The sequence below is a fragment of the Peromyscus eremicus genome, chromosome 15, assembly GCF_949786415.1.
Source record: "Peromyscus eremicus chromosome 15, PerEre_H2_v1, whole genome shotgun sequence".
NCBI lineage: Eukaryota > Metazoa > Chordata > Mammalia > Rodentia > Cricetidae > Peromyscus > Peromyscus eremicus.
Genome location: NC_081431.1, coordinates 22,233,533 through 22,244,861, shown reverse-complemented (window position 1 = coordinate 22,244,861; position 11,329 = coordinate 22,233,533). Strand labels below are relative to the sequence as shown.

Here is an 11,329-nt window from a genome sequence, read left to right as displayed (position 1 = left end):
GAAACTGATTCCTCAGGGCCTCAGAGAGTTCTCAGCATATGCTGAATGCTCCGTTCATACTTGGGATGGTGTAACTTTTGAAGCATCTTTCCCAATGTCTCTTAGAATAAGATTGGTCTCCCACAAGCACTTTGTGTTTTCCAGAGGAAGGATAATAAGTCTAGTAGTTGACAAGTGAGTCATTGGGGATGGGAGCAGCAGTTTGTTTGAGCAGCATGTCCTGTTCCAAGAGGCCCTGGTACAACTCCCTGCAAATCCACTGTCTACACAAGGTAGATAAAAACCACCTCACAAAGACGAGACCTGTGCTTGGATTCGAGGTGAGGCTGTGGAGATAAAGGGAGGAAAGGTGGGGGACAGTGTGTGTTTTATCACCCCAGAACCACCATGGCTCATCACTAGAGCCTGGGCTTCCCTTTTCACGTTGTTTCATAGACAGGCTGGTTTTCCATGAGTTGGTGAGAAGATGCCTGTAAGTGGCAGGGGAAGGCAGAACAAGCTGCACGTGGAAGTTGGAGGAAAAGGGAGAGAAGAAAAGTGAGTGCAGGCGAATGAAAGAATTCGATAAAGCCAGGAGCCTCTGAGAAAGGCCAGCAAGAGGGGATCCAGGGTAAGTGGACAGGAGGTGTGTGATGTGAACACACCAGCCAGTGGATGGTGCCCATTATTTGTCCCATGTGAAGTGGCTGTCTCAGCAGTGAGGAGAAGAGGAAAGGTGCCAGGGCAGGACTGACTTCCTGGGTGGAGAGACTGAAGTCACCCAGGAAACATACTCAAAACTATCTCTGCTTCCCCAGTGCCTCCTTCCTCTCCATTATCAAGGTCTGGGCGGGGACCCAGGATAAAACCCATTCCATTTGGATGAGAATAAGCATGGACCTTAGTAGCTGCTCCTTCACGAGGATAAGTTTAACTCAGTAAGTGCTTCCTTTTCCCAAGCAGCAATAGACAGCCTAGACTTTTTCAAGACAGAATCATTCAATGGCGGGGTACATTTTCCAAGGATGGCCGGAACAGTATCCTCTACAGCGGCGGCGTGTGTCAAATCGACCTTGACGATCCTACAGTTGAGTGGTAGGGACTTTGCTCTCCCCTTGAACTTAGGTGGGTCTTCTACACTTGCATCTGAAAATGGATGTGGCCGATCCTGAAGTGTCTCAGTATCCTTCCCCTCTAGTTTTCCTCCCATGTAGCTGTTCATGGCTCTTCCTTCTCCCAGTTTCAGGAGGACAGACTCACCCTGAACTTAGCGGCTTCTCTTGCCATTGTGTAAGGCTGGGTCAAACTCTCTGTTTTTGTTTGTTTGTTTGTTTGTTTGTTTTTCCTTTCTGGCAACTGTGTAGAATGTACAGAGAGACCCCCAAATACCACCCCAGATCACGTAGAAGGCATGAGAGTAGTTAATGGTGATGAAGATGTCTATTAATAGGGTGCTACCAGAAAAATAGCTTCCAACCCTTTGTTACCCATAACTTCAATTTACCTTTGAGGGGCCTTGAACTCAGATGCCCAAAGTCCTTCATGCCAGAAAAGAAAAGCCCTTCCTTCCCTCCACTTTTCCTTATTCTGTAACTTTTCTTATGGTAACATCTTGAACACAAGAATCTCAGATTCCAGGGACTGGGGTTGGAGTTGGCCGTGGTTAGCTCAAATGTCTGATATCTCTTAAGGCCCAGGACCTGGCCTGGAGTCAGTCTCTTGATAGTTAAATAATTCCTTCTATACTGTAGTATAGAAGGACAATGTCTCTGCGGATCCTAGAGAATGTCCAGTGCTCTTGAGGAAGCACCCTCTTAGTCCACCTTGCCCCTCGGAGGGTGATGGCTTCCTTGGCTGTTCTCTAGCGGCAGACAGGAGACTTGTGGAAGTTCTGAGGATCCTGGAAGTTTCTGGGTGTGGAGCATCATGTGGCTGGGCAGGGCGTCTCGTCATGATCCAAGCACCAGTTTATGTGTCCCTCACGGCGTATCTTACACGAGGGGATTCTCCGTCTCTGGAACCACCCTGTCAGTGCCAGCATCCTTCCTTTTCCTTTTCCCTGGAGAGGAGACCAGAAGGTTGGAGGCTCAGCATATTCGGCCCCAGGCTCTGAACACTAGATATCCTGAAGCCAATCACCCCTCCTTGTTTTCTAAAGCCATGGAAAAGGAGATGTCTGTTAAGAATGGGATATTCTTCTTAATGTCTACATGTCATCTGCGCCCATACCATGAGTTAGGGTTGTGTGGTGCCTGGTCAAATGACAAGAATGCGTGTGGCAGAGCCCGGACCAGCCCCTGGACACGTTGTGTGGAGATTTACATTATCCCAGGTGGCCACAGCTGTTCTTTTATGAGCCTTTAAAATGTTAGGTTACGTGAAAGGAGGTTATTGCAAAGAACCGTATAATGGGATTCCATTCACGTGAATGTCCCAAATAGATAAGGAAAGTAGATGCGGGGTTGCCGTGGCTGCCTAGGGCTCGGGAAAGCACAGGGGAGTTGAGGAGTGTTGACTAAGTAAGTGGTTATAGTCTTCTTTTGGTGGGGGAGGTGATAGAAATATTCTAAATTGGTTGTGGGTGGGAGGTAAAGCTCTGGATTAACTTAAAGCCATTAAATTGTGCACCTTAACTAGGTGAACTGTACAACGTATGATTTATAGTTCAATAAAATAGTTTTTTTTAAAAATGGCTCTTTTCTTGGTTTCTACCTTTTTACTACAAATCTTGGGAGGCAAGGGGTGTGGGACAGACCCTCTTCCTAACAGACAGGACCCCTAAATGGAGTGCCGTGTAAGCTGTCCACCTCAACTTTCCTGTCCCTTGAGAAAAATACACAAGTACCTGTCACTCCTGGACCTAATGCCTAGTCACAGAGTAAGACCCTGGTCTTCCAGGACACAACTAACGTCGTAAGGGCAGGGAGCTCAGCAGGGAAACAGCCATGAAGCCTGTGACATCTGTGATGCTCCCTCAGGGGCAAGGTACAGGGCATCTGGGCAGACGCAGGGATAAGTATCTGTGTGTAGAGCCTAGAGCCTGACCTGACCAGGTTTTCTTCATCACTTTCCTGTAGAAGTTGGTCTTGTGAGCCATTGGCCAGAGGTGGGGGGTGGGGCTTCTCTCGGGAGTTCCTTTCTTAAGAATGGTTGGCAAGAAGTGAGTAGGGTTCATCAATACTTTCCCTCAATAACTATTCACCAGTGCTGTTCCTGTTTTAGGAGCCATGATGCTCGAGGGACCCACTGGGTGTGTCCCATCATGACCCAACCTTTGCTTTTGTGTGGCTCAAAAGGCAGCAGGAGCAGACAGGTCATTAGTCCTTGGGATGGAGTAAGCAAAGGCGATTAAAGGAAGGATGTTCATCAGACTGAAGGTAGGCATGGAGAGAGGGAGGTAGGGAAGGCTTCCAGGAACACACTCCCCTTGAAGACTCAGCAAGAGAGGGCCAATTGGAAAAGGGAAAAATCACAGAAAGCGTGCCCTAGGCAGAGAGACTATAATGTGCACAGGCCTATGGGGAACCTGAGAGAGCAGCTCATTTGAAGAATCGCAGAAGAAAAATCAAATTGTTCAGTCTGGTTGGAGACCAAAGTGTGAGGAGCGGGCCAAGACATGAGACGGGAGATGCAAAGGGGCAGGCCTCTGAATTGAAGTGGGAGGAGTCTAGCCCCATCTCCTTCCTGGCATTCCCACCCACTTCCCCCATGTTCTGTGCTTACAAGACTCCTACCTGAGCAGGGGCCATGGTGGTGCCATGCCCCAAAGAGACCAGCTAGAATCAGGAACACTGAGATTGGCACTACCACCAGCAGCACGTCCTTGTAGGAGGACTTCCCAGAGGCTGCAACACGGGGGTAGAGTCAGAGACGGGTCTGATGCACCATAATCCCCAAACCATTGCTTACTGGTCCTTGGCCCACCTGCTTCATGATGGCAGCTCTCCCAGGGAGTGACTGTGGCCATATCCCAGCTGACAGGGTTGGAGGCGATGCAGGTATAGGCCACATCTTTGTCACCCAGTCCCAGCGAGACACTTAACACCTGTCCATTTGAGAAAAGGCTGTGCAGTTCCACATCAACGTCCATCAGGCTCTCCCGTCGCCAGCTATAGGTTATGTCACTGATGTTGGGGGCCCAGCAGGACAAGAAGACCTGGCAGGTGTTGGGGGGTTGAACCTCTTCCGTTGCAGCAGTGAACACTTGAACCACGGGCTTGGGCACCGTATCTGTGTGAGAGCAGCAGAGCAGAGTGGGTTACGGGGCTGCTGGGTGGAGTCCACAGCACTGTGTCTGGGTTCTACGCATGCTTACATGCCTCTTTGGTTCTTCCATCTCATTTATCTCCCCATTGCCAATTCTTTAGCTCGGTATCCAAAGCTTTTACGAAATGATCCGTGCCAACTTCTTCAGCTAGACTCTCTGCAGGTCTTCCTCACCTAGTCCACTGGTTTGCAGTTCTCCCAAACATGAGGTGCTGTTTCATACATTTCAGGCTTTTATGTGGCTCATCTGCGCACACAAATGCTCCCTGCCGCCTCTAAAGAAGGTCTTAGGTGCCGGGCGGTGGTGGCGCACGCCTTTAATCCCAGCACTTGGGAGGCAGAGGCAGGCGGATCTCTGTGAGTTCGAGGCCAGCCTGGTCTCCAAAGCGAGTTCCAGGAAAGGCGCAAAGCTACACAGAGAAACCCTGTCTCAAAAAACCAAAACCAAACCAACCAACCAACCAACCAACCAAACAAACAAACAAACAAAAGGTCTTAGGCCACACTCTGGCTTGTCCTCATACTCACAATCCTCCTGCTTCCACTGTCAGAATGCTGCAGTTACAGGGTTGTGCCACCATGCCTGGTCCTATTCTTTCCCTTCTTGCCCACCTTGGGACCCCCTATGGATCCTTTAAGACACCCTCCTCCTGCCCCTGCCCCGTCAGACACACTGCTTTTTATGCCTTGACTGTGACACCTTCCCCAAGAGTTCAGGCAGGACTCAGAGTTCTCCAGGCACCTCGTTCGTGTCTTTCTGAAGCCCTTCATTCACAGTGTGCCAGTCAGTCAACAAAGGATGACAAGTATTTATTAGTTCAGGTAAGAACACACATCCCGCCGCACTTGGGGAGCCTACCATTTAGTGTAAGGAGACAGACACTGACACGTGATGATGAACAAGAAAATAATCATAAGGGCATAAAATGCGGTGAATGAGGAGAGCCCGGAGGGGGGTGGGCGTGGGGGCTCTGTCATCGCCGTAACCTTAGCACTCCAGTGCTGGCAAATTGGTGTTTGATACCTGGGCTGCTAACAAATTAGTGTCCTGGCATCCTAAGCAGCGGCTCCTCATTCCTGTACAGATTGATGAGTAAATCCCACGTCTCTAGCAATGGGGCCAGTGGGAGAGCATTATGGTGGCCACAGGAGGGCCGAGTCTCTAACAGCATTCCAAAGTCAAGCAGAGTCAAACCTCGTTAATGCCAGCTCAATCTGGTGGGATTTGTGATATGAAAAAAGAAATGATTTGCTGGGCATACTAATAGTATAAACAGAGATTACAGGGGGGATATTTACGCCACTTAGGAGGACAAGCTGCCTCCAAACACGATCAGGCGCCGTAGAAACACCCATCGACATTTCTGGTAACCGATCCGCTAATTCAAATCATTCTTATCTATTGTCAGAGCCGAGCTCCTAAGGACGGCTGCTTGGCAGCTTCCTGCAATTAGTTCTAATCACGCTATGTATTTGGAAGCAATAAAACAGCAATTTCCTTAAAATCTGTAATTCAGATACTGAGAACAAGGCATTTTAGGGCTTAGTGGTGTGGGTGCTGCCTGCATTACCACACTCAGTGTCCTTGTTTCACGTGTGCAGCAGCCGAGACGTGGAGGAGAGGCCCCAGGGCCTGGGTGCCTGTGGAGGTCATTCCCTGCACAAGGGCACTGGGGTGGGGGTGCTACACAGTGCTGAAGTCCAGCCAGCATTCTGCCTGCTGAGATGGACAGCTTGCTTCAGGCCTTCATGCTTCTAGAAGAAGTGCACCCTCTAACTACATCAGCATCCTGAATGGCTCACCCAAGGGCAGGTAAAACAGCTGTCTCTGGGGCTTTGAGAATCCTCCCCAGTTTGCTTACTGGCCCCTCTCTCCTGCTTCCTCTTTCCAGCCTCTATCCCCACTTCCCATTCTTAAATCTGGACTCTCTGCAACCTTCTACATTTTTTGAGTTTTCACTGAAATACTGGTGTGGGGCCACACACATTTTTGTCTCAAGCCATTAGGTAGATGAAATGAATGTGAGTGTTATAAAGGCGTGGAGCAGCAGAAATGAATGGAGATAGTGGAGGAGAGAGACAGAGAGGAAGGAGGGAGGGAGAGTGAGAGGGAGGGAGAGAGAGAGAGGGAGAGAGAGCAAGCTCATTCTATCCTCACCCTATCCTTAGCCAATTCATCCACTCCAGCTGCAGGGATAAATGCAGCTGCACACGATGCTGGTATTGTGGAGCAAAGCCCACCCCATGGACCCTAAGAAATGAAATAAAAATAGTGACTATTTTTTAGCTCCTAAGTAACACAGCTCGGGTTAGCCTTGAACCCACAGCAATCTTCCTGCCTCAGATGCCCAAGTGCTAGGATTAGAGGCACATGTTACCCACCCAACTAAAAGATCTTTTAGGAAAAACAAGGCTGGGGGCGGGTGTGGTCCAGATTCCTGGTACAGTTGGTTCTTAATATGTACAAGCCCTAGGTTGGATTTTTGGTGCTAACTTTAGAACAACAGAAATAAAAAAAGAAGAAGAAAGAAAACAACAAAACCTCCACAAAACAAAACAACAAAACTCCCATAAAAACACACAAAACCCCCAAAACAAAACAGAAATATAGAACAAAAATCCTATAATTAATTATAATTCAAGTTGAATTTAACTTGTCAGTAAAAACTAATTATGTCATATGTCACGTTTTTCCTTTGCCTTTTTTAGTGGTAAATAAAATAATAGCACCACCGGTAAGCTTTGATGATACCTTAGAGGGGATCAACAGTCCACTTTGCCCTACACACCACTGTGCTTCATCCTGATGGGGATTGTACATAGTAGGTGTTATAAGGCTCACTGTAGGAATGAGGAAAGAGGCGAAGGTCTGGTGGGTGAGCATCATGTCCCAGCCTGCTGAGCCAAGGAAAGAACGAAAGGAGTACAGATGAGGCTGGTGGGCTGGTGAAGCCAGCTGCTTCATGAGGTACTCACCTGGGAAGTGTGTGGGAAGCTTTTTTAGATATGACTTCTGGGGAGCTGCTTTTCTCTGACTTAGCCACGCGGCCAAACCCGTACCTTTCTGGAACCCAGCCCTCCCCAGCTCCCGTGGCTCCAGATGCTTGGCTGGTAGTTTGCAGGAGGCGAGTCAGGGAACCAGTGTTGGACACACTTACCGTACACCTTGAGATGCAGGGTCTGGGTCCAGGTTTGACCCCCGGTGTCCACCATCAGCACGGAGAAGTTGCCGCTGTCTCCAGTTTTCAGGGGCCCAAGCTCCAGGCTGAGGTTGCCATGTAGCTGGACTCGGCCCAGGAAACGGGAGTGGTACAGAGTCTCCAAGGAACCCCGGAAAAACGTGGCCAGGAGCTCCTCTGACGGCCAGAGAGATCGCCAGATGGCCTCGCGCACTTGGAAGCCAGGAGGGCACTCTGCCGCCAGCAACACGGAGTCCCCCACCTTGCTGAGCACTTGGACACCAATAACCACGATGGGAAGGAGTACTGTAAAGACAGAAGCCGCGGTGAATCTGCCTGTGTAGGCGTCTTGTCCTACTCCTGGCAAAGAGCTGAGTTGCTCAGAATTGAGTTAGGGCCCCTCCGCCACCCAGCAGCTGCACTGAGTTGAGGGTGTAGCAGTAGTGTGTGTCATGGATGGGGAAACAAAACAGGAAGAGAATCTGGTCTCTGCTCATGGAGAAGCCAGACCTCAAGCCAGCCACTAAAATAAATGAAGTTATCATGATGAGAAAAAGTGGCTGAACGCAAGTAGGTTAATAGGGGTCCTCACCCAGCCTGGAGCGGCCTCCGAGAAGATACAACTCAAAGGAAGAAGAGGAAGCAGCCAGTCAAGCAGTGGCTGCTGGAGTAGGGATGGAGAGGAGCTACAGGCTGAGGAACAGGAGGCGTACAAGGGAGAGAGCACGGGGAAATGAGGGGGGTTCAGGAGGGGAAGTGGGCAGTGCACCAGGAGTTGGCGGGATCACGCTGTATCATGAAGCAGCATTGGTGTCTGGGCTTCTAATCCTTAGAACAACGGTGCGTGCGTGCGTGCGTGTGTGCGGGGTGTGTGTGTGTGTGTGTGTGTGTGTGTGTGTGTGTATGTGTGGTGTCTCATGTAGATTTTAAATGAGAAAGCGACATGATGAAGTGCAGGCCTAAGATGGCCATGGCGGAGGCATGGAGAATGCATCGGAGGTGGGGGAAGGTGGAGGCTGTTTGTATTCATGCAAGAGAGAGGTGATGGAAACTTGAACAAAGGAAGGGAACCACAGGGATGGGGAGAATTGAGACAGAGAGATTAATAGTGTAATTAACAAACTCTGGGATTAGATTAAGTCCGGAGAGGGAAGGAGAGAACTCAGGTCTTTGGGATCCATTACATATCATTATTGTGATCTGAAACAAGGACAGAGACAGACAGATGACAGCAAGGTGCTGCGCTTTTTTGAGGACTGTTTTGAGTTTGAAATACGAGGGAGACAATCCTCCTTGAACTGCCCTCTTGACTCCTTTTCTGCCTTGTTCATGCTTCCTCTGGAAGTATCACCATCACCTCTAACCTCTGCCATCTTTGGCTGCAAGTAGACATTCTTTCTGTTTTCCCACAGTGATCAGGGATCAGCACCCCTATCCTATTATTGTCTGTTTCTGAATCGGCATCCCCCACCAGGCCGTGAACTCTTTCAGGTCAAGAGCAAATGTCTTCATCTGTTCTTGCAGTGCCCCAGTTTCATACCAGACTTCAGGAGCTCAGGAAATCACACTGAGTTTGCCGAGGACTGGCCCAGAGCCTGGCATAGAAGGAGGCTTTGGGATGCAGGGCAGGGTGAGGGCTGATGTGTAATGTATCCAAGTGCTGTGAGTTGGGATAAGGAGACCCGTTCTGGATGGCCACTCTGCTAGCCACAACCCTAGTCTTTATCCACATCCTTGCCCTCCCTGGGCCCAGCCGTCTCCATCCTGTTGGGACATAGCTTCAGTATTAACTGGAGATGTCAGTCCAGACTGAGGTTCTCTCATGTCCTGCCTACCCTCTCACCTTCCTCCCCTAAGTAAGACGGGGAGGCTGTCTCAGCACTGTTGGACCATTCTCTGTCGCCAGTAAGAACATCTCTAAAAATGACTGAAGGTCTGAGGATGTAGTGAGCTCTTGTTTAGTTCTTATGAGTCCCCGAAGGATACAACAGTGTCTTGGGGTCTGTGAACTCCATCCTGGCCCTGCAGGGGCTGACCTTGTCAAGTTGACTACTTGTTGATGGAAGAGTGGGACTCAGGCACAGATTGATGAAGGGGCCACTGAGAGTTTGGAGACTATCCTTAAGCCCACAGGGACCATGTTTAACCTTCTGTTACCTCTCCTCTGTACCAATGTCCATCTCTACTTGTACAGGACACAGAGAGGGACCCTAGCTTTCCTACAGGCTGCCGAAAACATTCCTTAGACCATAGGGAACCTTGCTCTGCATTACCCTCCCCTCCTCTTCCTAGACTGTAGAATCTCCATGTGTCAGTATTGACAGAATCCCCATCATCCTTGTACCCCACCTTCTCTCAAAGCTGCCATCATTTTAAGCCACTCTGGGCCCTAGAACAGATGGTGTCTCCTGGATGCAGATGCCACTAGTGCCGCCACCCGCCACCCCATTTCCTCCAAGACCCCACTTTAGGTTGCCTCAGAGGTTGCTTCAACTCTTCACTTCTCCTTAGCTTCTTACTTGGTTTTGGGAGGCAGCTGCCTAGAGGTCTGATGAGGGCAGCTAGGGAGGGGCTTTCAGCTCCCCGAGGACAGGCTGTCTGTCCATCTGCTCCACTTACCTTCCAAGAGAAGAAGACCCCAGAGGGACCACATGGCAGACGTCCTCCTTCGGAAGATTTCCTCAACAAACCAGGATATCCTAGGCCAACTGAGTGCACGGAAGGAGCTGTGGTCCTGCTGGAAAGTCCCATGTTCAGAAGGAGGAATCTTGACTCAAAACAAGATGTCTGGAAAGTGAAAGCATCCCGAATAAAGCGGAAGTTGGCTGCAGGCCCGGCTGGGCCTCGCTGGGCTTTCAGGAGCTGATTCTTGTAAGTCAGCCTCTTTCCTGTGCACGTGGCTTGCCAAAGCATGGTGACAAGCACACCCACATGGCTCATGGGCTCCTTGCAGATGGTCACTAGGCTCTCTGCATCCATCCCTGCCCATGGCTGTGTCTAATCATCATCACTGCCACAGAGAGTCCTCTGAGCTGCAGTTCCAATCATCACTTCCCCTCTGCTGAAAACTCTTTGAAAGCCTTCCGCTGCCCGTTGGATAAAGACTAAACACTGAGCTGAGCATGTGAGGCTCCTCAACTTCTCCAGGCTGGCTGCCCACATCCCCATTCCTCTCGGGCCATCCCAGCCCGATCACCTCTTTTTAGAACCACCCATTTGACATTTGCACACATCGTATCGGCTTCCCAAGCAGGGGTGCTCTTCCATCTATCCTCGCAGATCCGGGCCAGCTCTGTACCCAGCCAGGCTGTCCTTCAAGGCTTCCTGACTACAAACAGAGTGGCAAGCCTTTGTCCCCATGTGCACTTACATGTTGCTTCCTTATGCCCTTGACATGTTGCTGGTCATAGCTTCATAGTTTCTGCAGGGTGTTTAACAGCAACACTTGTATTTGTTTCTATGCTGGACACACTTATTATTTAATAAATAACTGTTAGAGAGTGAATGACTGCTAGACATGGTTACCCCTTTTGCTTTTATGTAAGGCTGAGGACCATTCTCAGAGCTGAACTTCTTGTAGCCCTGGTGAAATTATTAATGGTGGAAGAATTTAAAGCCAGTGTAATGTTAGGCAGCTTGCTGGGGTCACAGAGGGACAGAGCACGGGTCTCTTCTGTCACAGTTACCTCCTCACTCTTATCTCTGCTTTTAGTTAATTAGTTTCTTCTTCTTCTTCTTCTTCTTCTTCTTCTTCTTCTTCTTCTTCTTCTTCTTCTTCTTCTTCTCCTTCTCCTTCTCCTCCTTCCTCCTCCTCCTCCTCCTCCTCCTCCTCCTCCTCCTCCTCCTCCTTCTTCTTCTTCTTCTTCTTCTTCTTCTTCTTTCCCCAGTACTAGGGATGGAATGGA

The 11,329-nt window shown here is 49.6% G+C and overlaps 1 protein-coding gene across 1 annotated transcript; it reads right to left on the bottom strand.

The window, feature by feature from the left end:
- Positions 1 to 1,300: 1,300 nt before the first annotated feature.
- On the bottom strand, positions 1,301 to 10,403 carry Slamf8 (SLAM family member 8). Its single transcript, XM_059281062.1, has 5 exons — positions 10,115 to 10,403; positions 7,404 to 7,730; positions 3,904 to 4,209; positions 3,714 to 3,824; positions 1,301 to 2,038 (listed from the first exon to the last, which is right to left on the bottom strand). Exons 1-5 carry the CDS (start codon positions 10,401 to 10,403, stop codon positions 1,971 to 1,973), a joined length of 1,101 nt encoding a protein of 366 aa, XP_059137045.1. The 3' UTR covers positions 1,301 to 1,970.
- Positions 10,404 to 11,329: the final 926 nt, after the last annotated feature.

Excerpts from the sequence above, each read along its gene's own strand:
- Slamf8 (XM_059281062.1), bottom strand. The coding sequence starts at position 10,403 with ATGGATGCAGAGAGCCTAGTGACCATCTGCAAGGAGCCCATGAGCCAT. Across the intron at positions 7,731-10,114 it reads AGTTGGCCTAGGATATCCTG|TACTCCTTCCCATCGTGGTT; the intron begins GTTTGTTGAGGA and ends CTGTCTTTACAG. Across the intron at positions 4,210-7,403 it reads CCTGCATCTCAAGGTGTACG|ATACGGTGCCCAAGCCCGTG; the intron begins GTAAGTGTGTCC and ends GCTCTCACACAG.